General features: G+C 48.0%; 1 protein-coding gene across 2 annotated transcripts in view; it reads right to left on the reverse strand.

Moving 5' to 3' along the window:
- The window catches only part of LOC100429145 (contactin-associated protein-like 4), a 209,846-nt gene that overhangs the window by 19,168 nt on the left and 163,764 nt on the right, over nt 1-26,914 (reverse strand). For both annotated transcript variants that reach the window (XM_077956691.1, XM_015111578.3), the window contains 3 exons: nt 20,198-20,325; nt 12,906-13,076; nt 12,064-12,282 (listed from right to left, as the gene is read on the reverse strand). In XM_077956691.1, the coding sequence (XP_077812817.1) occupies nt 12,064-12,282; nt 12,906-13,076; nt 20,198-20,325 (518 nt within the window). The remainder of the gene's footprint in view (nt 1-12,063; nt 12,283-12,905; nt 13,077-20,197; nt 20,326-26,914) is intronic.

Consider the following 26,914-nt stretch of genomic DNA (forward strand, 5'->3'; position numbering starts at 1 on the left):
AAAGCAGCTAACCACACACAAAAAACAATAGTTCTGGAGACGCTGCACATGAGATGCAAATGTCAAGGATCCCTGGGAGACGAGGGGATAAAGATGGAAGCCACAGGCATCTGCCTGGAGGGGTTCCCAGGACAGGAGGGAGGTGGTGAGAGCCAGAGAGGCCAGCGGCACTCAGCATCTGAAAGACGGGTGGGGAGCAGGGAGCTGGGGAGCAGGGAGCTGGGGAGCAGAGGGGTGGGGAGCAGAGGGGTGGGGAGCAGAGGGGTGGGGAGCAGACGGGTGGGGAGCAGAGGGCTGGGGAGCAGGGAGCTGGGGAGCAGAGGGGTGGGGAGCAGAGGGGTGGGGAGCAGAGGGGTGGGGAGCAGAGGGCTGGGGAGCAGAGGGGTGGGGAGCAGAGGGGTGGGGAGCAGACGGGTGGGGAGCAGAGGGCTGGGGAGCAGGGAGCTGGGGAGCAGAGGGGTGGGGAGCAGAGGGGTGGGGAGCAGAGGGCTGGGGAGCAGAGGGGTGGGGAGCAGAGGGCTGGGGAGCAGAGGGCTGGGGAGCAGAGGGCTGCGGAGCAGAGGGGTGGGGAGCAGAGGGCTGGGGAGCAGAGGGCTGGGGATCAGAGGGCTGGGGGGCAGAGGGGTGGGGGGCAGAGGGCTGTGGAGCAGAGGGCTGGGGAGCAGGGAGCTGGGGAGCAGAGGGCTGGGGAGCAGAGGGGTGGGGAGCAGACGGGTGGGGAGCAGAGGGCTGGGGAGCAGAGGGCTGGGTGGAGAAGAGTCCGGGCATCTGGAAGAGGCCACACCAGCACTGAGCTTAGCACTGGCTGACACATTCCACAAGAAAAACATCAGGGGCCAGGGACAGGGGGACTCAGAAGTTTAAAGGCAGCAGCCTCAGGGGATGCACTGGGCCATCTCCACAGCCACAGCAGAGATGAGCCACAGACTTCAGGGGCGCCTGGTATAGGACAGAACAAAGTTTTCTCTCAATAGTGAGAAACATTAATACTAAACTAATTGCTCTTCAGTCACACCTAAAAAAGCTTAAGAGCAAGACCACAAAAAACCAGGCTGTTTTCAAATACCTTCATTTCATTCCAGAAGATAGCTAAAAAATTTGCAAAGAGGTACACAAATATCTAGCATCCAGCAAGGTAAATTCACGAGGCCTAGTATCTCGTAAAGACAGACAGGTGTATAAAGAAGCAGGGATGAAAGGCAAGTCCTGGGGAGAAAAATCAACCGATTGACACTTATCTAGAAATGGCACCCACGAGGGAATTCACAGAGACGAATATTTTAAAAAGCCATTATGACTAAGCTAGAGGAATAATTGAACATTTAGAGACGTGAAAGATATTTCAAAACCCAAATTGAACTTTCAGAGATAAAATCTATAATTTTTGAGAAGGAAAAACCACATCAAATGAGATTAAATATTAAACATTTCAGAAGAAAAGATTAGTGAACCTGAATACTTGGCAATGTAAAGTAGACAAAATGAATCACGGGGACCAACAGGCTGAAAACAATAGCAGAAAAGTAGAGATCGTCCATCAGATCTGGGGAGATTTTAAGCAGCCTAACGGATGCTAGTGGCAGCTCTCGAAAGGGGAGAAAAATATTATGGCTGAAAATTGTCTGAATTTGATTCAAGCTGTAAACCTACAGTCTATGAATCTCTCTGAAATGCAAACACAACAAACAGAAAGGAAATAAACTAAGGCCCATCACTAAAAAGTTGCTTAAAAGTTCACATACATAAAAAATAATAAAATGAGCCAGAGACCAAACATCAAAGACAAGGACCACAGGAGAAGGGAAGCCAAAGCCAGACCACTGGGTAGTGTCTGCGGAGGATGGGAAGGAAGCCACTGCCCGCGTAGAATTCTTCACCATAAAGGCTGCTTCCAGAAGTAGACGTGAGAGAGGCTTTTTCAGATAACAAAACCCGAAAGAACTCCTCGCCAGCACATCTGCACCAGACAAATAGCGGAGAGCTGGGTCTTCACACACCGTGTGGGTAAATCAGAAAAACATTTCTGCATTATCGTTAAAATATAGTGGACTATTTGAAAATATTCACATTGTCTTTTTTTTTTTTTTTTTTTTTGAGACGGAGTCTCACTCTGTCATCCAGGCTGGAGTGCAGTGGTGCGATCTTGGCTCACTACAAGCTCCACCTCCCAGGTTCACACTATTCTCCTGCCTCAGCCTCCCGAGTAGCTGGGACTACAGGCGCCGCCACCACGCCCTGCTAATTTTTTGTATTTTTAGTAGAGATGGGGTTTCACTGTTTTAGCCAGGATGGTCTCTATCTCCTGACCTCATGATCCACCTGCCTTGGCCTCCCAAAGTGCTGGGATTACAGGCGTGAGTCACCATGCCGGGCCACAGTGTCTTCTAAAGCACATGTCATGTAGAATCACGATATCTGACAACAAAAGCACAAAGGCAGGGGGAGGAGATAAAAATGCACAATTCTAGGTTTCTGTTGCTGTCCATGGAGTGCTAACAGGTCACCTGAAGTTGGACTCTAATATGTTAAAGACGACTATACACCCAAAACAACCAGTAATCTCTCCCACACACCCCTGAGCTACCACTAACAAGCCAGTGAAAGAGAGAAAATAGAATCCTATAAATTATTCCATCCAAACGAAAGCTGAAACAGAAACAGAAAAGGAACAGATGGGACAAATGGAAGATAAATAGTAAGTTGATAGATTTAAACTGAGTTGTGTGAAAAATCTTATTAAATATAAGTATAAACACAAGTGCAATTAAAAGACAGAAATAGATTGTTTAATAATACAATACTCCACTAAATGTTGCCTAAACAATACCCACTTTAAATATAAAGAACAAAGAGGTTACAAGTGAACAAGTGAGAAAGATACACCGTGGTAGCACTAATTGAAAGGAAGCTATAGTGGTTATAGTTATTTCAGAAAAAGTCCATTTCAGGCTGGGTGCAGTGGCTCACGCCTGTAATCCCAGCACTTTGAGAGGCTGAAGTGGGTGGATTGCTTGAGCCCAGGAATTTGAGACCAGACTGGGCAACATGGCAAAACCCCATCTCTTCCAAAAATAGAAAAAAGCATTGGTGTGGTGGTGCATGCCTGTAGTCCCAGCTACTTGGGAGGCTGAGGCTGGAGGATCAATCCCTTGAGCCCAGGAGGTCAAGGCTGCAGTGAGAACAAGACCCCATCTCAAAGAAAAAAAAAAATCTCATTTCAAATAAAGGAAATCCCTAGAAAATGTCCAAGTAGTTGGAAAATAAACACAACACTCATAAAGAACACATGTGCCAAAGAAGAAATCAAAAGGAAAATTAAAAGTATTTTGAATTGAATGAAAATTAAAATACAAGCTATGAATATTTGCAGGTTGCAACTATAGCAGTATTTAAGTGACAATAGTTAGCAGTATAGGTCTATATTAATAAAGAAAAAAGGCTTCCAATCAATTGCCTCACCTTCTAATTTAAGAAAATAGAAAAAGAAGAGCAATAAAACCTAAAGAAAACAGAAAAAAAAATCAGAGTATTAATCAATGAACCAGAAAACATAAAAGTAGTAACCAATGAAACCACAAGCTGGTTCTTTGGAAATACCAGTAAAATTAATAAATGTCTATCAAGACTGATAAGGTGAGAGGGAGGGAAGGAGAGAGGGAGTTGGAGAGAGTGAGCGAGTGAGCCGGCAGATTACAGGGCTCATCAGTGGAGAAGGTGATAACACCTCAGTTTTAATCAGTATCACTAAAGGAATGTGAACATTTTATGCCAATAAATTTGACAAGTTGGCAGAAATGGAAGAATTCCTTGAAAGACTCAAACTACCAAAGTGCTATAAAGAGTAAATACACAGCCATAAAAGCTGTATATCAATTAAAAAAATAAATTTATACTTGGAAACCTTCCCACCATTGAAACCAAGAACAGAGATGGTGTTAGTGTTGAATTCTACCAGATATTTAAGGAAGAAATAATTCTAATTGTACATAAAATCTTCTAGAAAAATATAAAGAAGGGGACTATCTCCCAACTTATTGTATGAGGGAGCATTACACTAATACCAAAACTAGACTGAGTATTAAAGGAAAAGAAAATTACACAGACATTCCTCATGAAAACAATACAAAAATTCTAAAAAGAATTTTAGCAAATCAGATCCAACAATATATATCAAAAAAGGATAATTCAGGCTGGGTACAGTGGCTCACACCTGTAATTTGGGTGTGAGCATTTGGGGAGGTCAAGGTGGGTGGATCACCTGAGGTCAGGAGTTCGAGACCAGCCTGGCCACCATGGTGAAACCATCTCTACTGAAAATATAAAAATTAGCTTGGTGTGGTGGCACACGTCTGTAATCCCAGCTACTCGGGAGGCTGAGGCATGAGAATCGCTTGAACCTGGGAGGTGGAGGTCGCAGTGAGCTGAGATGGTGCCACTGCACTTTAGCCTGGGTGACAGAGCAAGACTCTGTCTAAAAATAAATAAATAAATAAATAAAATAAAATAAAAAATAAAAAAAACAGAATATGCATCATGAGATCAAGTAGGTTTTATCTTAGTAATGAAAGTATTTTTCCTTTTTTAAATCAATAATATCTCAATATAATTCACCATGTTAATAAAATCATTTAAAAGAACAGACATCTGATTACACCAATGAGTGCAGAAAAAGCCTTTGATGGAATCCAGCGTCCACTCCTGATAAAGTCTCTCAGCTGGCTAAGAATAGAAGAGAGGCTCCTTAACCTGTGGTGAGGACATTGCCAATATTACGGCACTGGTGAGAGGCTGAGACCTGTGAGGTCAGGCAAAAATTCTGTTCTGAGCACACCTGTGCAATTTGTACTGGAGATTCAAGCCAGTGCCATAGGCAAGAAAATATGGGAACAAAGCATCCGTCCTGGAAGGAAGAAGTAAAGCTGTCTTTATTTGTACATCCCATGATTTTCTATGCAGACCATTTGCTGGAATCTACAAACAAGCTACTAGAGGCAATAAGTAGATTTAGCAAATTTGTAATTAAAATCAAAACAGAAAAAAATCTGCTGTATTTGAAATGTCACTTACAGTGACATTAGAATATTAAATTATCAGGAATGCATCTAATTAAAAAGGTATAGAAATATTTTACATGTCAAACTAAAATATAGTATTGAGAAAAGAATTAAAGAACTAAAAGATACGCCATCTTCATGGAACAAATTATCAATATTGTTAAGAAGTTAATCTGCCCCCAAATTCACTCACAGATTCAACACAATTCCAATCAAAAGTCAAGTAAGGCTATTTTTTGCAGAATTTGACGAGGTGATTCTGCACTTCATGTGAGATGCCGTGGGTTCTGGGATAACAGGAACAACGTCACGAGCTTGCAGAGTGGGTGCGTAGTTTCCCAGTGGGTTCAGTGCCAGCCTGGCACATGCCGAAGCTACAGGCACAGAAGGCATATGTGAGTAGACTTCCCACTGTCTCATGGTGACTGTTGGTGGAAATTTACTTTTTCTTTGGTTGCCCATGTGGAAAAAATTTGCCGTAGTCCATTTATCCACTTAAAAAACAGAAATTGTGTGTCTTTTGACCAAGCAAAATGGAGGCATTGCATCCCTTATTTCGATTCTGCAGTGGCTTCTCATTGCCTTAAGCTGACTATTCAATGGGCCGTGGGACTCGCAGGCCTTCTGCCCAGGGCCTTGCTCCCTTCCTGACACTGGGGCTTCTGAGGCTTTCTTCTGCTTTCCTTGGACTGTGCTCCTCCTGCCACACGAGGCTCCTGGTGCCCTGTCTGTGTCCAGCTCTATTTACAGGAGCCCAGCTGGGCTGAGGCTTCCTGGGCCCTTGGCCGGCCCTCAGCCAACCCTCCCTGGGAGTCCCAGCCTGCCCCTGGGCCTGGCCTTCCTGGTGCTGGAGCATCTGGTGCTGAGTGGCCAGGCCCAGGCACGTTTCCCCAGGTTCCTCTGCATCTGTGTCTCAGTGCTGGACACAGAGTGGCAGGTGGAAAGGGCAGCGTCTTCACAGTGTCAGGTGGAAAGGCGAGTGTCCTCAGGGTGTCAGGTGGAAAGGCGAGTGTCCTCACAGTGTCAGGTGGAAAGGCGAGTGTCCTCACAGTGTCAGGTGGAAAGGAGAGTGTCAGGTGGAAAGGAGAGTGTCCTCAGGGTGTCAGGTGGAAAGGCGAGTGTCCTCACAGTGTCAGGTGGAAAGGCGAGTGTCCTCACAGTGTCAGGTAAAGGAGAGTGTCAGGTGGAAAGGAGAGTGTCCTCAGGGTGTCAGGTGGAAAGGGGAGTGTCCTCACGGTGTCAGGTGGAAAGGAGAGTGTCCTCACGGTGTCAGGTGGAAAGGGGAGTGTCCTCAGAGTGCTCTGCGTCTCCCCCAGCCTGTGGCCAGGTTTAATCACCTTTGTGTCCCCAGTGCCCTGAGTGTCGCCTGGACATGGTAAGAATGCAGTCACTGCAGGAAACATGGGCTGTGGTCTGTCTGTACCTGGAAATGGGCGCTCCTGGCTTCCCATGAACTCAGAAGGAGGAAGGGTGAGGCCACAGGGGGCTGGGCCAGGGCTGTGCAGGCAGCGTCTGGGAGGTGACCACCCTCCGCTCTCTCCCTCACATGGCCAAGTGGCGGCTCACACCAGCTGGGAGGAGGCACAGAGCCATCCCCGTTCATGTCTCTTCCATGTTTCTAGCTCGACAGAAGCTTGAGCACAACACGTGATATTGAGAACGCCTCTGTGAGGTCCAGGGTTGGGACCAACGAAGGAAGTGCCAAAAAGACGGGCCGTGCACAGGGTGGATGCAGGTGGCGGCCAGGCTGCTCCAGCCCAGAGCTTCAGAGAGGCCACTGGCAGGAGAAGACAAAACCTCGCTGCTGTTCACAGGCTCAGCAGTTATCAAACAGGATTGGTGATTTAAAAACCAAATATACACACAGGTAGGTAACTTCATTCATAAATGATAACTCATTTTTATTTTATTTTTTTTACTTTTAAGAATTTAAGAGTCTCTAACCAAAGCTCTGACTTCATTTTCTCAAGATACGATACCTGGATGAACATATAAAGTTGAACATTTTTTTTTTTTTTTGGTTTTGAGATTTCTTAGTTTAAGTAAAGGTTACATTTAATTTTAAATACTATTTTGGGACATGGAGTAGTAGGTAGTAGTATCTTTTCAAACATTTGGGGAGAGAGGCATTGCCGGCTGGAGTGGGCATCAGTGCTTCAGTCAAGATTTCATCTTCCTGGCAGGCTCTTTTATGGGGGTTAACGATATATGCTCCCAAGAGCTGGTTAGGAAAACATGCCCAGGGTGTCCTTGGCCCCAGGCCTAAGGGAAGGAAGCAGCTGGGACTTGACCCTCTTCCCGGAGACACCTGTCTATGGAAGCTGCTGGGATGAGCCGTGCAGCCCTGACTGGAGAAGGACGGTGGAGGTGAAAGCCCAGATCATGCGGGCCCTGCGTCTCCTCCATTTACACCCCAGCACTGCCTTGTAGGGGCAGCCCAGCCCCACAAAAGCACCTACGAGGGGAGGCGAGGGAAACCTTGAGGGGCCACTCAGCTCACGAGGCCGTGCTGTTAACCCTGGAGCGGGAGCAGGAGGGAAAACCCGGCCGGGTTGGTGGAGACCTGCGGCCACAAGAGCAAGTGCCATTTAATTATGCGGTGTCCACCACATTCAAGCCTCTCTTGTAGAGACAACGGGCATCTGACTTCTTAAAAACGACGTTGTTTTTCACATACATAATATTCTTCCTCACTGGCATTTGATGGCACAGAAGACGGCTTTCTAGAATTTGTTAACTATGGGCTTCGATACTGTGTCCAGCCCCAGAAACCTCTTAAATTCGTATCCTATGTTAGAGACCCTGCTCCGGCCAGCACCGTCTATGAGATGCTGCTCTGCTGGGCCCACATCCTTCAGCTGCTGTGGGTCTCTGCTTCCAGCCAGAAGGCGGCAGGTCCTCAGCCCATTGTGGTGCCCAGAAAGGTCTGAATCTCCTCAAATACAACAGTGCCACGCTATCCGGGGGGCCTGGATACCTGACACAACCCAGTGAAATTGAGAATGTAATTTAAATAAAAATAGCGCTTATCTAAATAAGACAACTAGTGGTTTTTTTGATGAAACTCTTAGAGGTAACATCTCGTGACTTCTATCCCACACGAGGGTGAAACTTCCTCCGTTTCCTATTTTTATGCTACACGAGAAAACAGTTAACTTCCTATTTTTTCAGTGGTGTCTTATGTTTTTGAAGATGTTTCTTCTGTGTAGTCTGCGATAAATGCTATTGTTACAAAATAAAGCAACAGCCACTCTGAAAACACAGCACAGTCTTCGTGACGCCTGCGTGTGCCCCAGCTACAGAGGACAGCTCAGTGCAAGCAGGTAATGTTCCCGAGGAATTGGTATCTGAGGCACAAGGCACTGTGAGCTGTGACCCTCGCCCTTGCAAATAAGGACAATTTGAATTTCTCTGAGCATTGGTGCTACAGACATCTCACTCTAGACCAGATTCTGCCTCTGAAGTCGGGGCTGGCCGTCGAGGGGCTGCCGCAGTCTTCACGGCTGAAGCTGATAGCAGCTGTCTCAAATGCTGAGTGAGCCCAGGGCGAGCTGACCCCAGAAAGGTGGGCTGGGTGGCCCAGGAAGGGCCCTGGACACTCCTTTGGAGGGGAAGAGAGGCAGGTGCTGCCTGCACCCTGGGGAATGAGGTGGGAGGCAGCCGACCAGCTGTCCTCAGAAGCCCACCTCTCAGCCATCTTGTTCTCATTATCAAGAATATAATAAAGACATTGTAAATTTCCCTGAAGATAGACAAAAGTGCAAACGAGCAATACAGTCAAGAAAAGGTGGGACCTGTTTGGAAGACAGTGTTTGGTGAATCACTGAACCAGAAACCAAATTGCTCTGCTAGGTTTATCTGGAAATTGTGGCATTTTGTTTGCATTGAGGCAACCTTTTATTTTTTCTCATCAAAGTAGGTAAAATATTGAGTTACTGAAATCAAACCCAAATTTCTCTCATCTTATAATTATATAAGATTATATAATTATAATTGAGAAATAAATGACATTTTGAGAAAAGCAACCCTTTCAAAAATGTGTGTTGTGCTCACTTAATTTCCCATAAATAATACCTGCAATTTTATTTGCATTAAACAACTGAGCCACAAACATAAGATTAAATTAAGGGATTCCATACAAATGTCTCCCAAAATGCATATACTGTGTGTGCGTGTGTGTATGTGTGTGTGTGAGAGTGCTTGCGGGTGTGAGAGAGCATGTGACTATGTGTATTTGTGAATGTGTGTGTGCCTGTGTGTGAATGTGTGTGTGCCTCTGTGTGTGTGCCTGTGTGTGAATGTGTGTATATACTTCCATGTGTGCGTGCCTGTGTGCCTGTGTGCGTGAATGTGTGTATATACTTCCATGTGTGCCTGTGTGTATGTGTGTATATACCTCCATGTGTGCGTGCCTGTGTGCGTGTGTGTGTGCCTGTGTGTGAATGTGTGTATATACTTCCATGTGTGCATGCCTGTGTGTGTGCGTGTGTGCCTGTGTGTGAATGTGTGTATATACTTCCATGTGTGCGTGCCTGTGTGTGTGTGCATGTGTGCCTGTGTGTGTGAATGTGTGTATATACCTCCATGTGTGCGTGCCTGTGTGCGTGTGTGTGTGCCTGTGTATGAATGTATGTATATACTTCCATGTGTGCATGCCTGTGTGTGTGCGTGTGTGTGCCTGTGTGTGAATGTGTGTATATACTTCCATGTGTGTGTGCCTGTGTGTGTGTGTGCGTGTGTGCCTGTGTGTGTGAATGTGTGTATATACTTCCGTGTGTGGGCATGGTGCATGTTCGTAACTACAACCGAAGTGCCCTGGAAGAGAATCACAGAGAGGAGCCCTGTACCTGGACACAGCAAAGTGCTCCATCCCCAGAGCTCCCTGAAAATGTCTTGGGTTTGATTACATTTGGGAATTCAGAAATTGAAAGACTTGACTCATAGGGAGGGTGTTTTAAAACATCAGGGACTGGCAGATGCGGCCAGTCTCTGACCTCACAGGCACTGGCTGTGCAGGGGCTTCCCTGCTTGCAGCAAATCTCTCCTGAACTCAGCCTTGGGAAGGCTGTGGACACCGGGCATGGTGGAAGCAGGTGCAGCTCCCGGGACCTGACGTGGGTGGCCACAGCCCAGAGCAGACTGCACTTGCCAGTTTGAGGACAGTTCCTGTCTGCTCCATTTTTCAGAGTAGAAAGGCCACTTCTATGGTTTTAATTGTGGTGCCAGGCTCAGGAGAGGAGATGTTGATGTGAGACCCAGTCTGAGATTTCACGTTAAGGCAGATGTCCATGATTCAGGAATTTACCACGAACTCACCAAATATAAAAACCAAGACAGCTGGCCGGGCGCGGTGGCTCACGCCTGTAGTCCCCGCACTTGGCCGAGGCGGGCGGATCACGAGGTCAGGAGATCGAGACCATCCTGGCTAACACGGTGAAACCCTGTCTCTACTAAAAAATACAAAAAATTAGCCGGGCGTGATGGCAGGCACCTGTAGTCCCAGCTACTCGGGAGGCTGAGGCAGGAGAATGGCATAAACCCGGGAGGTGGAGCTTGCAGTGAGCAGAGATCGCACCACTGCACTCCAGCCTGGGCGACAGAGGGAGATTCCATTTCCAAAAAAAAAAAAAAAAAAAAAAAAGAAAAGAAAAGAAAAGAAAAAAAACCGAGACAGCTAAGTGGGGTTGACAGACTTTTCATCCTCAGAACACAGGGTCCTGGCGGCAGAGTCACCCTATGAATTTTCCGCATAGTATTGCAGAAATTGTGCTATTTTATTTATAGGTACTCATAACTTATACAACTATATATTACACACATTATTCAAATGTGGCCATACGATCTCAATTAGGGCATTCGGCACAGTGCCTAAGTATCTCTTTAATAGACTAAAATAGTTCAAAAAAGTAAAAAAATACACAGAAAATACTAAAATTAAACGTTTGTAAAATTAACAATAAGCTTTTTTTTTTTTTGACTAGCGAAAGAAAGCTTGTAGATGATTGCTTAAGCACAGAAATGTGTGGGGATCCTAAAAGTTCAAACATCCGCCTCACTGAGATTCCAGCAAGAGTCCGTGATTATTTTTCATTGATTGGAGTTCCTGATAAATAGCTTTTTTATTCTTTTGAAAATGCGGAGGAGTAGTCAGAGGGAGTAATCCTTCTGTCTTCTTGAAGCCAAATGAGAATAAAATCATTTGTGGACAACACAACACAAAGCCAAAACCAACCAATAAGTCAGGGTAGGAGGCCCCGAAACCAACCAGTAAACCAGGGTGGGAGACCCCAAAACCAACCCTTAAGCCAGGGTAGGAGGCCCCGAAACCAACCAGTGAGCCAGGGCAGGAGCCAGGGCCCCCACTCCAGGCTGCGGGGCAGTCACAGCAAATGGCTGCCGAGGGTCTGGCTTGCCTGGAAATGTGAGCAAGCGACGGGGTAGGGAAGGAGGTGGGGAGCAGGAGGAAGGTGAGTGGGCCATGGCCACCTCCCTCCTGGTTTCCTTCTGGCCCCAGTATTGGGGCACCCAGGGGAGCACCTGCTGCAGCTTCCGGGCGGGCGTCCACCTCCAGGTAGAGACCAGTGGTTGGTAATGGCTGCCACACCATTCACTGGGCAGGACGCAGCCAGAGCAGAGTGCCCCGGAGCCGGTCCTGGATGTGCTCACCGCCGAGCACCCGGCCGGAAGTGGGGACGCGGCCCGGGGGATGAGCTCACCGCCGAGCAGCCGGCCGGAAGTGGGGACGCGGCCCGGGGGATGAGCTCACCGCCGAGCACCCGGCCGGAAGTGGGGACGCGGCCCGGGGGATGAGCTCACCGCCGAGCACCCGGCCGGAAGTGGGGACGCGGCCCGGGGGATGAGCTCACCGCCGAGCACCCGGCCGGAAGTGGGGACGCGGCCCTGAGTGGTGCCTCAGCTGTCACCCAACCCCGCCTGCTCTCTGCTTCCTCTCCAGCTGTCTCTACAGCACCCGCGGGACTGGGAAGCCAGCAGCGCGGCTCGCACTCACCCACGAAGAGCTGGCTGTTGAGCTGCAAGAGCCTGTGTCCATCCTCGGGGGCCTGGCGGGTGCTAGGGGGCAGCAGGTCCACCTGCAGCAATGCCTCCTTCACGTTCCTCTCGGCTCGGACCAGGTGCCACCGGTTGTCACTGAGGGGAGTGGGCGACTGCACCGTGAGCTCGCAGGGCCCGTTTCCCACGTCGAACGAAAAGGCCACTTCTGCGGGGGCTGGAAACATCCCACAGGGAAGCAGTGTCAGCGACAGCCGAGGAGGGGCCTGAGCTTGGACCATGGGGAGGGCTCCCCGCTGGCAAGGGCGTGGGGCCCTCAGGCGGGGAGTCGACTTTTGGAGTCGGGTGAAAAGGCAAAGTTAACTTATGTATACGGGAAAATAAATAAGCTCAGAATGTACAGTTCAGTTTACTAAGTAAGGAACTGGAAAGGTAATGACCTGTGGCAGAGAAACTAAACCACCTGGGTCTGTGGAGAATTTCGTCCTGAACCTCACACAGTTTGATGAGCAGGTTGGGGGCATTGGTCGTAACACGGCAGGTCTGTGCCACGAAGGGACTGGGAATTCAGGAACGCCTCGTGGACGCCCTGGTGGGACCCAACGCCCTGTTTGTACCCAGCTGAATGCAGACAGGTCCTGCCCACGGGCTGCCAGCTGTGCTGCCGCGGCACATGGCCGGTCTCTGACCAGCGGTGAGTGGAACTCACAGACCTGAGGGCTGGAAATGAACCAGTCGGGGTGGAGCTGATGACAGGGGCAGGGGGTGCTTCACACACAAAACCGCCCAAGAGCTTACAACAAAGTAACAAGTGCCCCGTAGAGCTTCCCAGACACTCACAGCGCAGCTCCAGGCTGATGAAGTCCGTGATCCCCAAGTTTTCCAGAAACACCCCAGAGGAAGCCGTCGTCTTGAAAAAGAATGACACATCAGCGCTGAGCTCTCCATGGAAGGTGGGGAAGTGAAGGTAGGAGGCCTCCGTGTGGAAAGACGCTGAGTTCCAGAAGGACCCTGACGGGAGAAGGGGGAGAAGGCAGCAAACCCGTGAGGCATGTCAAACGTTCGCTGCTGAGTGCAGCCGCAACCTAAGAAGGCCGCGTTTGTGTTCTTTGTGACGTTTTCCTGAACATGAGGTCTGCGCGCAGAGTCGGCGGTTGATGAGAACCGGGAGGTGCGGGGCCCGCACGGCACAGGAAGGAATTCACCTTCGATGTATGAAGTGTCTTCACTCTGAACGCCTTACCCGGGCAAATCACTTCAATAATGTTCCACCATACTTTTATTATCAAAACACTGGTTTGTTCATCATTTGATATTTTAAGCACCTTTGTAAATTTAAGTTAAAGAAAATATCCTGCAGAAACCCCCTGAGCTGGCCACGCTCACCTTCCCACCCAGGCGTCCGGAACTTCTTCACACCCAGTCAGGGCCACCACCACGTGGCAGGAGCCCCGGCTCTCATCCAGGCCTGGGTGGTAATTCCTCCTCCAATGAGAAGATTCATCAGTGGAACCCTCGCCTCATGCTACGACTGTGTCTCACAACACACGCTTTTCATCCAACAATCTCCACGGCTCCTCAGAAAACTGGATTGGAAAATAACCACTTTTTTTATACTGGTTTCTGTTAGTGTAATTTCTTTTATTCGAAATAATATTCTTTTATAAGAAATATTTATATAAAAAAATAATATTTTATTCTTTTATAAGAAATAATAATAATAATTATTATTATTATTATTTCTTGAGACAGAGTCTTGCTCTGTCACCCAGGCTGGGGTGCAGTGGTGCGATCTCAGCTCATGGCAAGCTCCGCCTCCCACGTTCACACCATTCTTCTGCGTCAGCCTCCCCAGCAGCTGGGACTACAGGCGCCCACCACCACGCCCAGCTAATTTTTTTGTATTTTTAGTAGATACGGGGTTTCACCGTGTTAGCCAGAATGGTCTCGATCTCCGACCTTGTGATCTGCCCACCTTGGCCTCCCAAAGTGCTGGGATTACAGGCGTGAGCCACCGCGCCCAGCCTGTTAGTGTAATTTCATATCACTTATGATCAATGCAAAATAAATGGCTTAAAACATTTTAACAGTGCTCAAGTTGATAAAAGCATCTTCCCGAGTGATTAGCACATTAATGGAAATGGAATTCCAAAGGCATGTAATATAATCCTGTCATATGTAGTAGATTTAAATGACTGTCCATTCATGGTTTTTATCTGGACTTTCATTCCCTCTATTTTATCTGGTTGTCCACAGTTGCCGTTCTGAGGCAATGCCGTGAGCTTCTCTGGATTTAGCTTGACGCTGGCTTTCGTGGAAGGCCTGTGGTGTGGTGTGGTGGTGAAGTGGGACCCAGCGGCTGTGCATGACCCTGAAGACTCAGCCAGGTACTGGCTATGCTGTCCTGGACTCCAAAGCTGCTGGTGTTGCCTCGAAAGTTCTGGGGCATCCATCGTAAGCATAGATCGTTATGCGAACAGCCCATTCCTCGTCACTCCCCAGACTTCATAACATCCTCACACCTAAATTACTTTTCCTGGAGAATGAGTTCATGCAGAGTGTCAGAAAAACAGCCACATCCCACTATCCATTCCCTCTGTTACCACGGGGAGGGAGACCCCACTCGCCTCTGCTCTGAGCAGGCGCAGATCCACGTTCGGTCCCATCTGGGGCCGAGGATGATGCTCCGCTCATCCACCTCTCAGCTTCACCTGGAGGAACTCATATTAAGGAGTCCGTGCTCAGGTTTTCGGCAGCTCACATGCAGCCAGCTGCCCGTTTGCTGGGTTTCCGTTGAGAATTCTTTCTGAAGATGTTTCATTTTTCTCTGGAGCAGTCTCTGATTAAATGAAGCTACAAGCACATTTCTTAACTTCTGTGTTACTGTTGTTCCTGGGCTTGGCCATAGTGAATGTGAATTAAGGTGATGCCTGGCACCCGGCTGGGATGTGAATTAAGGCGATGCCAGGCACCCGCCGGGAAACCCCACGTTTGTAGTCTCAGGCGAGTCCCTGGAGATGCCTCGAGATCATCACAGTGCTTTTAGTTGAACAATTGCAGAAAAAAAAAATATGTGATTTAAGATGGCAGGAAAGACAGAAAATCAGGCCTATTCCCACCCTGGCCACTGTCAGGAGTGTCTGGGTTCCTTAAAATCCCAAAGTAGAGGAAATCGTGAAAGGATGTCTCTTATTTCATTTTAGCTTTGTGAGCGGGGGGCTCGTTTAGTCCAGTGGATGAGAATCTGCTCCACACGCTGCCCGTTTACACAAGGGCCACTCCAGGACAGAACCTTCGGCTCCCTGAGGGGCTGAACCTCACAGGAAGTTGGTCAGCTGGGAACCGGAAAAGCAAATGCGGCTGCCCCCACGCCGTTCCACACACACCTGGAGTCCTGGGGTCCTCTGCCCCGCGTACAGGTGGGCAGGAGAGGGTGCCGGAGGCTCTCTGGGGAGTGGCTCCAGGGTGTTCCTGGCAGGAGCCATGGCCTCTTGTGCTATACAGGGCTCAGGTGGAAGCACAGTGGGCCCGAGTCACCCACCAGGAAGGGCTCAGCACAACCACACGAGCCTCCGCGCAGCAGGGACTTGGTGACAGCCCTGCTCCAAGGTGACTTCCTGTGTGTGTGTGTAATGCAAAGGGTTACAGAACCCAAAAACAATTTCCATACCAGAGAGGGGGTGGAAGCTGCATTCACTTGTGTGTGTGTGTGTGTATGTGTGTGTGTGTAACCCAAAGGGTTACAAAATCCAAATACAATTTCCACAGCAGAGAGCGGGGTGGAAGCTGCATTCACTTGTGTGTGTGTGTGTGTGTGTGTGTGTGTGTGATGCAAAGGGTTACAGAACCCAAGTGCGAATTCCACAGCAGAGAGGTGGGTGGAAGCTGCATAGTGGAGATGTGGAAATAAACTCTACAGACACAGGGTCTAAGACGGGGCACCCAGGGACTGTGCATGTACAGTGTGGATGATGTCTGTGCATGTGTAGTGTGGATGACACACAGATGGTGTTCACCTTTTACACGAAGGGTGGATGTGTTGTGCGCATATTGTACATAACTTGGTGAACCTCCACTCACAAAGTTAAAATGAAACAAGAGACCTGCCTTCAATGTTTTTCTCCGATAGACATTGCCCATTCGGGAAAATAAGTCTTATTAACCCTATGGGATTAAGGTTTATTTCATAAATATTTTCTTTTTTAAATTTCTATTTGATCTACAAATAAACCTTCCAAATAATAAATTAATTATTTTTTAAAAGGAAGAGAAAACTTGTTAAAAGGCAGGTGGCTTTATAAAGCAAGGATGCTTACTTCCAAGATCAAAGACACACACAATGTAACCATATGTTTCTTAAAACTAGGAATAGAAATTATAAAATTGCTGAGGTACTAACTTTTTCTTTTCAAATTTGCCTTTCTGATTATTTACAAAAATGAACTGGTAAGCCTGGCTTTTTAACAAAAAGAAAACACCAGGAGTGGTTATAATTTCCCTGTTGAGAGCACAGATACTCTTGATTTTAGACTTCAATGGTTCCTCTTTTGAAATTTGTAATGCTGTTTCCTAATGTTGGGGAAAATTATAGGAATCAAATATAAAGCAAAACAAAATGAAAATCATGCAATATGCTGGATATAATTACAGTTTTTGGTTGGTAGAACAGCTGGAAAGAGAACAAAGCTATTCATGAACATGTGCATAGAAAAGCCACCCTCGTCCGGAGACACGTGCAGCATGAAACTGTCAGGCCGACGGGGAGGGATCATCACTCTCAGAAGTCATCGCTGACGGCAGCGCTCAGGCCGACGGGGAGGGATCATCACTCTCAGAAGTCATCGCTGACGGCAGCGCTCAGGCCGACGGGGAGGGATCATTACTCTCAGAAGTCATCCCTGACGGCAGCGCTGAGGAGCCAGCTCAGCAGACACACGGCTGGGTCTTCTGTGCACACCTTTGCCTCCAGGTTAGAGGGTGGCGTTTCTGACATCAGCAGCTCGACACAGACTCCGGAGGCACAGGCCTGCGTCCAGCACCTGCAGCAGAGCAGCACACACCGGGCCGTTCCTCTGTTCCACCGCTGCTCATTCTCACAGCCACCAAGAATCAGCCGGTCACAAAGGAGTGGAAAGAAGCAACTCTGGACCCAAATTTCCGTCTGTGCTCCCGTGTGACCGGTGCAGGACGTGGCGTGGAGGGAGCCCTGGGCCTCTGTTCAATGTTCCTGTGGATTCCTTGGGCTGCTGCAGGCTCCTCGCCGACAGGTCCAGGGGCACCTCTGTCCTGCAATGTGGCCCGGCGGCACTGATGCAACTGGGCACACTCTCTCCCTGCCCTGAGGCCCGCCGGGGTCCTCCTCAAAGCACCGCTGCTCAGAACTTCTGGCCCATCCCACACGCCCACTGCCCTCTGCCCTGGAGGGCTCTGCCCTTGGTCCTTCCCTTCCCCAGATACCCACTGCCCTCTGTTGCCTCCCCCTCCAGCCTCCCGAGTCCAACACCCCCCTCTCTGCTCTGCCCATGCCCATCTTGGGCTTTGGAGCAGCTCACACCTGAGCTCTGCACACAGGTCCCAGGCTCTGCCACTCAGACCCAACCCTCAAGGCTGCCGGACTCATAAATCACATCCACTGCCCATTCAATCTTTCTGCTTTTATCTTCGGATCCAGCCCCAGTTCGATCCGTACCACCCGGCCTCTGTTGAAGCTGCTTCAGCTCAGACTGGGTCACAGCAACCCTCCTGCTGAGCAGGACTCTCTTCCTCGTGTGCTGGATGCTGGACCCCCCCGTCCTCCTCAATCCAGGCCTTCTCCTGGACGCAGCCTTCTGTGGAGCCCCCCCTTGCCCCTGCCCTTCCCTCCTCCCCGGTCCCTGGCACCGTCCTGTGGGTGTGGGGTGCACCTGTTCTCTTCCTCACTGTGGCCCCCAGGAGAGTGGTGCCACCATGGCCTCCCTGTTGCATCACTGGAGCCACTCACATATTGCTTCACTAAAGGACTTGGCAACGTTTCCTGTTTTCTTCAGCCACAGAAAATTCAGAATATGCCTTTCGTTTGGTTTTATAATGTGCCCTCCAACAAACCCTCCTGTGCTTCGCGGATCAAATGGAGAGAGGGAGGCAGGGAGGAAAGAAGAGGAGCGGGCAGGCAGGTGACCAAAAGAGAACAGTTCCAAGCAGAGCGAGGGATTCAGAATTTCAGACTGGGATGGATTCCTGGCCCTGGGCAGGTGGCCCCGGTGCAGCCCCAAAACCTTTTTGTGAGGGCAGGGTTGATCCCCTTCGCCCAAAGTGGTTTAGGCACAGCAGTGCCCGAGGGGAGAGAATCAAGGACAACGTTGTCTAAGGGGCAGCCTCCTCCGGGCTGCACGGCTGCACGCCCTGAATATTCATGCACTCTGGGCAGCTAGGATTTCCCAGACAGCTGCTCCAGTCACGCAGAAGAAATGAAAGAGCCAATTCCAGCAGCTCAGCCATGGTTTTTCCTCCCACAGGACACTTAGAGGAAGGTTTTCCAATGCCAGGTAGCAGCAGGGCCGATGTTTACATTAAATTTAAAATGATCAGAATTCAAATGTCAAAGATTTATAATGGCTTTTCAGGTTAATCATCAAACTGAACATGAAAATAAAGTGTCTCTCTCCCGCTTGTGAAAGGTTGGCGCGGCGTACACACCTCTGGGGAAGGAAGGTGCCGTGATGGAGCCGGTTCACAGAACTTATCTCCCCGAAACACTGACCAAACAAAGAGCTATTCGTAAAAATGCAAAAGCACAGCGGATGACCAACAAAGCAGCTTTCAGGGGCTGCCCGAAACCCCGTGTGGCTCCCGCCTGATTTCCAGGCTGACATCTGGGCCTGTTCTGATGGCCGTGGGCTGCTTCTGGTGGCCAGTTCCAGCCTGTAAGGCGCTTACCCAGCACGGGCATCCTCCCTGCCAGGACCCACAGACTAAAAACCTAATAGAGATGTGAACAGAAGAGACCCCAGTTCTCTCATGAATCATGCTGAGCTTGGAGCAGTGGAGGACTGCTCTGAGCCAGGCAATCAGAGAGAAACTAGTGCAAATCTTGGGGGAAAAGAATCTATGATCAACACAGGGCAGACTGAGGGGTCACTGAGGTGCGAGGATGGAGCCAGAGGCAGGGGCTGAGGGCACAGAGCAGGAGAGAGCAGCTGTCAAGGAGCGCCTATGACAGGCAGGTGCGTGGTGGTGCTTGTATGATCATCGATCACATCTGTTCTTCCAAACTCCTACAATCCTACAACAACACATCACAAATGTGTGCTAAGGTTTTAATTTAGAACAAATAATTGCTCTGTTTTTAAGTTCCAGTTAAGAACTTGGACCATAAAATGTCTGAGAAAGGTAAAAAAAAAAATGTGGGTGGTGAAGCCACTGAGGTGCGTCCGAAGTCACCAGATGTCTCAGAGGGAAGTGAGGTTGGGCGTGCACTGCCTCACTGTGAGGAGGTGCTCACAGGGACTGGGGACTGGTCTCCACCTGGGAAGGTCCTGCTGCAAATGCATAGTGACCATGAAAGCTGCAATTACATTTAAAAATATTGCTTTAGGTTGCAAATATTGTGAGAAGATGAAATCACAGGAGCCACTGTTACAAAAGATGGAGGGAGAGAGAGAGAGAGAGAGAGCGCGCGCGAGAGAGCGCTAGAGTTGCAGAAATCAAGAAGTGAAAAAGCGAAATGCACTTGGTTCGTTTGTTTCCAGCCAATGTTCTGATCCCGCCATCCGGGTAGTGAGAAGCCGAATTCATGCCTGGTTTCAGGCCCCAGTTCCCTGACCAAGCGATGGAGACAGGAGGCTGGGTCCGTGGACAGATGATGCCCGTGGAGTCTGCGGAAGCTTCTCTTGCAGGGCGTGCTGCACACACTCGCAGGGGCGTCTCCCTCAGCCGATGCCTGGGATGTTTCCAGCTGATGGGGAGGCTTCTCAGGGCTCCCCTTGCCTCTCCCGGTAACGCCTTAGACCAACCACTGAGTAACAGCCACGCGGCGTGCGTCACTTCCCTAATTTTAAAAAGGCGCATAACTCCTCGTTTTCCATCAACCCCCCCATGGAGGCGGTCTTTGTGCGGACAGGCGCTGTCAGGAGAGAGGTGTGGGCGCTACCTACCGTCTCCCTGGCACTGCAGTGGTCCCAGCTTGTAAGCTGCCTCCGAGCCTGGGCGGTCCGCGTCGGTGATGACGATCTGTGTGACTGGCAGGTGCTCGCGGTGGGAAAGCACGCCCACGTCGCTCGTCCTGGGGGAAAAGACACCGCGTGACGCTGGGCAGGGCCAGGATTACCCAGCTCCACCTGCAGGGACATGCCAGGCCTGGCGGGGCCACCACCCAAATGCCAGGCCCAGTAACACCCTTGATGCGTCCTTTTGTCCACATGGGGACCACAGAGAAGGCAGGCAGCAGACTCTGAAGGTGGCCATCTGTCAGCCCGAGATCGCAGCTTCAGCAGAAATGAGTGGCAGATTGTGCTTCTAAATGTCGGAGTACGAATAAATACTGCTAAATAAATAATAAATAATAACAAATGCTGCACGGAATGCAGTGTTACGTGCCTTGTGGGCAACTAAGTGAGGGGGATTGTTAAGTATTAATAAAATATAGTAGTCTATGTAATACATCAATAAAAAACGACTTTCATTCAGATTTTTATTTTAATTATTATTATTTTAGAAAGCTACCTTGTGTTTGCTTTGTCCTTCTTTATTGACTTTTATAACTAAAAAAAAAAAAAACTGATTTGAAACCGAGTTGGGAATCCAATGCAATGCAATACTCTCTAAACTTTAATCAGTGGGATGATCTGAGAGTGAGTGCTCGGTCAATACCTGTCCCTAGAGGTTTCTTCCAACCTGAACTGCCCACTCTCTCTTCTCACAGGTGACAGGTGTGATCCTTCCAGGGATGTTTGCGCACTCATTCCTGCTATGAATGGCTTTATAAAACTGAGTGTGTGCTGGAGATAAATGAGCGTCTCTAGGAGAAATGCAGAGACGGCTGGGATGGGACAGAGAGCCTGGCCCCGGCTGCCACCGCCTCCTCTCTGGCTGGTTTCCATATTTCCCAAATAAGGGCATTGTTTACGTTTTTGCTGCATCTTTGCTATTTTATGATGGACTTCACTTTCATGTGGATTTCTGATTTATAGACCATAGAGAATCTGATTTGAACCAGAAATACCCTGAATCCACAGGGAGAAATAAAGCCATTTCTACCGTTTAGATGCAGCCAATTCTGCCTCCATGTAGATTTGCAAGAAAGGGCCAAGGTGCTGAATGTGTGGCTATTCCTATTTTTTTATGCAACTAAAAATTCCTCATTTAACAGAAAAAAATGTTATCACAGTTAACAAAATTAAGCATTTTATTTCAGATTAAGCTTAAAATTGTGGCTTAAATGTTTTATTTCAGATTAAACTTAAAATTGTCTTAAACATTTCCTCTTACATTATCAATAGTATGTCCGCTATATTTAGTGCATATACTGAGATACAAAGGAATAAAAATTAAAATATAAACAGTAAGACAGTGAAGGAACTGGATCATTTGCCAAATTTAACCTCAACAATCCACTGCTTTACTTAGTTAAGCTTCTACTTCTTTTTGGTAACAAGGAAGATACAACACAGATTTTCCAAGTCTATTAAAGCTTGATTTCGGAATACTAGAGAGCAGGCACCAGGAGCACGGCTTATGCGGAGTGTGAGGGGCTGGCCTGGGACGTCTCTGAGGTGGTGGAGAGCGGCCACATTAATCACTGTCTGACCGTCCGTCTCTGACAGCACAAACACCCAAGTCCCGGGAGGCCAGGAACACTCCTGGGAAATGCAGAGCTTGTGGTCATTCAAGGTCAAACCTTGAAGTTTTTAAGCATAACTTTGCAGAATGCATGCCTTTTATTAAGAGTTTAACGTCAGCAATGTATGTAGAGTGCTGAGAATAAGTAAATGTAGCTCAGTGGATGCATATGTGTGGAGAAAGGTGATGAAATACTAATATGTCTTTGGTCAGCGTTGGTTTGGAAGCTGCTACTGCTCAGCTGCGGGGAAGAGTGGCCTTCTACATTGTCATGTGAGTGCAAACTCCCCGCTTCATTCAGGGGATTCACGATAGATTTGCCAGGCTCACTGAAAACTGCTGGTTCACAGCCACGCCTGACTCCTCTATGTTCTCCTTGCAGGTTTCACTGCAAGACAGACACAGACACAGTGAAGCTGCCACGGGTTCCCAGAGGTCTCCAGAATCCAAGAAGACAGCATTTAAACTTCCTTCATAGACACTCCTAAACTACAGAAAATGTTAAGGGATATTTTTAAACATTGGAAAGGAGGAACATGGAGAAATGTCTGGCCAACTCTAACATTTACTAGAAGAACAGAAATGTTACCATTGTCCACAACAAAATCATTCAGAACCTTTTTCTTTTTTCTTTTTTTTTTTTTTTTGAGACGGAGTCTTGCTCTGTTGCCCAGGCTGGGGTGCAGTGGCCGATCTCAGCTCACTGCAAGCTCCGCCTCCCGGGTTTACGCCATTCTCCTGCCTCAGCCTCCTGAGTAGCTGGGACTACAGGTGCCGCCACCTCACCCAGCTAGTTTTTTTTTTTTTTGTATTTTTTAGTAGAGACGGGGTTTCACCGGGTTAGCCAGGATGGTCTCAATCTCCTGACCTCGTGATCCGCCCGTCTCGGCCTCCCAAAGTGCTGGGATTACAGGTTTGAGCCACCGCGCCCGGCCTAGAACCATTCTTAGGGCCAAATTTGAAGACAGCTCCAAGTGAATGGAGCAGTTTTTACTTTCTTATGAGAAATGTGACTTACAGAAAAATATATCATCACCAAAAACTTTCTTGATCAATTAAAATTTTACTTTATGAGAAACATCTCAGGCATTTAAATGGCTTAAATGAGAACATAAAAAACACCAATGTACCCATCTAACTTAATAACTAGAATATTATGATTGTAAAGGAAAAACCAAAATTACAATAATTATGGATATTATATATGTAGAAAATACAAAATAATTTACAGACCATAAAAATTAATATGAGTCTAGCAGGGCCAATGGATAAAAAATCAATGACACGAAAACAGACTGTGTTTCCATACACCAGCAACACCAACTCGGCGAACATGAAGTGCAAAGCGACTTGGCTCTCAGGAACATCCAAAACACAAACCCCCAGGAGTAAAACCAACGAAGGCACGTGAGACCTCTACACTGAGCGCTATACAAAGGTTACTGAGGGAATATTCAAGAGTTGGAACACTCAATGCTGTAAAACTGTGAACTCCCCAGATTTTTCTGAAGCATTAACACAGCCAATGAAACTAATGCCAAGTGTCAGCTGCAGCAGCGGAAGGTGCCCCAACAGTGCTGGCGAGACGGGGAAACTCCCAAGGTGTCCTCCAAGACAGAAACAGAGAACCAAAGGCTAGAGAATAGCCCCCAGAGCCACACGGCCCGCAAAGCTGGGAGAGGAGCCCCACATGGCTGCTGTGCACGCAGACAGTGAATCGGGCCCAGACCCCGCCGCAGACCTTGGCAGAGACAGGGCAGCTTGGAGAGAATGCATGTGAAAGAGAAAAGGGAAGGCACGAACAGCGAACCTAGAACTGATCTAAAATCACCGCCAGAGAGAAAGTCCACTTGAGGGTGAAAATACTGGAAAACGGCACATAGATCGGGGCACTGGCTACAGGAAGGGGCTGGGCACACTCACGCGCTCAAGAAGGTGGCTTTGCCAAGACAAGAGTCTGGGGGAGGGAGGATGGAAAGGGAAGTGCCCTTTGGAAACCATGTGGTATAATGGAAGGGATGTTAGAGAGAAACTCTAGGATCCCACCAGGAAAAGGAAATTGTGAAAAACTAATGACGGTCACAAAACCCTTCCCCTTACACAGGACTCCACGCAAGGACCATGCTGACTGCAGCGGTGCCCGTAACCCAGGACCCATATGTCAACCATTTTCTACAACCAGCCCTGCCCACAGAGATGCAAAGACACCGTCTTCATAAATGTAAAACAAAACAAAGTGAAAACCACCTGGGTGGAAATCTCCCTGGGACACCAGCAATGAGTGAAAAAAAATATAACAGAATCTTCCAAATGGACTTAAATGTCTTTAAACAAGCATAAGAAGGTGTGACAAGGTACTATGAATCCGAAATTCACAAACTAAGAAGAAACGTGGACCAACCATCTGGAAGAAAGCAAGCAAGGGAACAGAAATTACAAAATAAACCCAAGAAAACTACAAAACCATAGAAAATGAGGAATAATTACAACATGCCCAAGAGAGAACAGATTCAGATAAAAATGTAATAAAGGTCATTGGATAAAAGCAAAAACAAACAACTCAAAGAAAGCAAATCAGATAAATAAAAAATCAATATGAACCAGAAAGTAGTGGAAATAGAAGACAAAGAAAACCCAATTTATATGTAACCAGAGATAAAGAAAAAATAAAACAGAACTAATATTTAAAACTATAACCCAACAAGTCTTTCTGAAAGCAAAGGAAGACCTGAGCTGTACACACAGAGGAACTTGACCTGGAACAATCAACTCTGTGGTTTATCCTAGTAGAAGTGTTAGACTTAAAACACAAGGAAAGGGCCGGGCGCGGTGGCTCACGCCTGTAATCCCAGAAGTTTGGGAGGCTGAGCCGGGTGGATCATGAGGTCAGGAGTTCAAGACCATCCTGGCTAACACGGTGAAACCCCGTCTCTACTAAATATACAAAAAATTAGCCAGGCGTGGTGGCAGGTGCCTGTAATCCCAGCTACTTGGGAGGCTGAGGCAGGAGAACAGCGTGAACCCGGGAGGTGGAACTTGCAGTGAGCTGAGATTGTGCCACTGTACTCCAGCCTGGGCGACAGAGCGAGACTCCATCTCAAAAAACAAACAAAAAAACACACAAGGGGCCAGGCGCGGTGGCTCAAGCCTGTAATCCCAGCACTTTGGGAGGCCAAGATTGGCGGGTCACGAGGTCAGGAGATCGAGACCATCTTGGCTAACCCGGTGAAACCCTGTCTCTACTAAAAAAAAATACAAAAAACTAGCCGGGCAAGGTGGCGGGCACCTGTAGTCCCAGCTACTCAGGAGGCTGAGGCAGGAGAATGGTGTGAACCCAGGAGGCGGAGCTTGCAGTGAGCTGAGATCCGGCCACTGCACTCCAGCCTGGGCGACAGAGCAAGACTCCATCTCAAAAAAAAAAAAAAAAAAAAAAACAAACCACACACAAGGAAACAATGACCAGAGTTTCAGGCCAAAATGGTGAAATAATGTACAAGGGCCTCAGATTTCTCCAAAATAACATACATCAAGGTAATGGTAGAAGATTATTTTCAAAAGTGTGAAGGAAACATGAACCAAGGGCTTCACATCCAGTCACCTCCCTTTGGATGCCAGGTCACAATATGAGGCGGGTGCTCCCCAGAGCTGCAGGGATTCTACACCCAGAGGCATCTGCTTCGCCTTTGAAGAATTTACTGGAGCACGAACAGCAGCCAACCGGGAGATGACTGGGCAACTCCAGCAGAACTAATATGTGTGAGGATGGAGGATGTTTAATTGCAGACCTAAGAGTGACACAGAGCTGGCCACGTGCATGGCTGGTGTCAGTGGGATGCCTGTGGGCGTGGTTAGTTTTATTCTTGCAGAATGGAGAGGATGCAACAGGGAGGAGGCAGGAGAGGGAGACAGGGCTGAGCAGCACTGAGGGCTCAGCAATGAAGGAAAAATTAAAGCCTATAAGCCAAATAGCAATGGATCAGATAAAAGAACAGTAGAATAAAGTCACTTTAAAATAAATAACTATAAAGGTAGAAAGCAACACTCCTTAAATACCAAAATTTTTGTAAAGACCAGAGAAATATACACCATGTAAGAAAGAAACAGCAAACACAGTAATTTGCATAATAACTATTCCATAGAATAATATGATGGTGTTGAACCCAGACATATGAGTTTTAATAATAAATGCTAATGGCCTCAACTCACCTTTTGAAAGTCAAAAGGTTTTAAATTTGACCCCCCAAAGCAAGACACAACAGCACACTCTATATATCAGAGACAAAGAGTGATTTTGAAAGGGTGTGGTGAGAGGACAGAGGCCTGCCACCAACAGACAACAGAAAGAGCGCCCCTGGGTACTAGTCTGGGACCAGGAGTGCAGGGCAGCAAAGCCAGCAGACGCCCAAGTCCCTGGTAAGAATGTAGCATTTGCTGCAACCTGAGCCCATCTCACCATCTAGAGCATCCATGGATCACTCATGACGCCCAATGTGACGTAAATGCCATGTGAAAGCTGTTATACTGTATTACTTTTTTATTTGCATTATGTTATTGTTGTATTTTGTTTTTATTTTGTATTTTGTGAGATGGAGTTTTGCTCTTATTGCCCAGGCTGGAGCGTAATGGCGTGATCTCAGCTCACTGTAATCTCTGCCTCCTGGGTTCAAGCGATACTCCTGCCTCAGCCTCCTGAGTAGCTGGGATTACTGGCATGCACTAATTTTGTATTTTTAGTAGAGACGAGGTTTCTCCATGTTGGTCAGGCTGGTCTCGAACTCCTGACCTCAGGTGATCTGCCCACCTTGGCCTCCCAAAGTGCTGGGATTACAGGCGTGAGCCACCATGCCAGGTCCTGTTGTATTGTTGTTTTCATTGTCTTTTTCTCTGATATTTTTCATCTACCAGCGGATGCAGAGGGTGGACTGTGAGCAGGTGGTGGTAAGGCTGTCACAGCAGTTACAGCCCATTTGCGGGGGTGACAAGGACACACTCCACTACCCTCCTGGATGCTGGAGTCACAGCCTAACGTGGAG

Source organism: Macaca mulatta, chromosome 12 (genome assembly GCF_049350105.2).
Source record: "Macaca mulatta isolate MMU2019108-1 chromosome 12, T2T-MMU8v2.0, whole genome shotgun sequence".
Lineage (NCBI taxonomy): Eukaryota > Metazoa > Chordata > Mammalia > Primates > Cercopithecidae > Macaca > Macaca mulatta.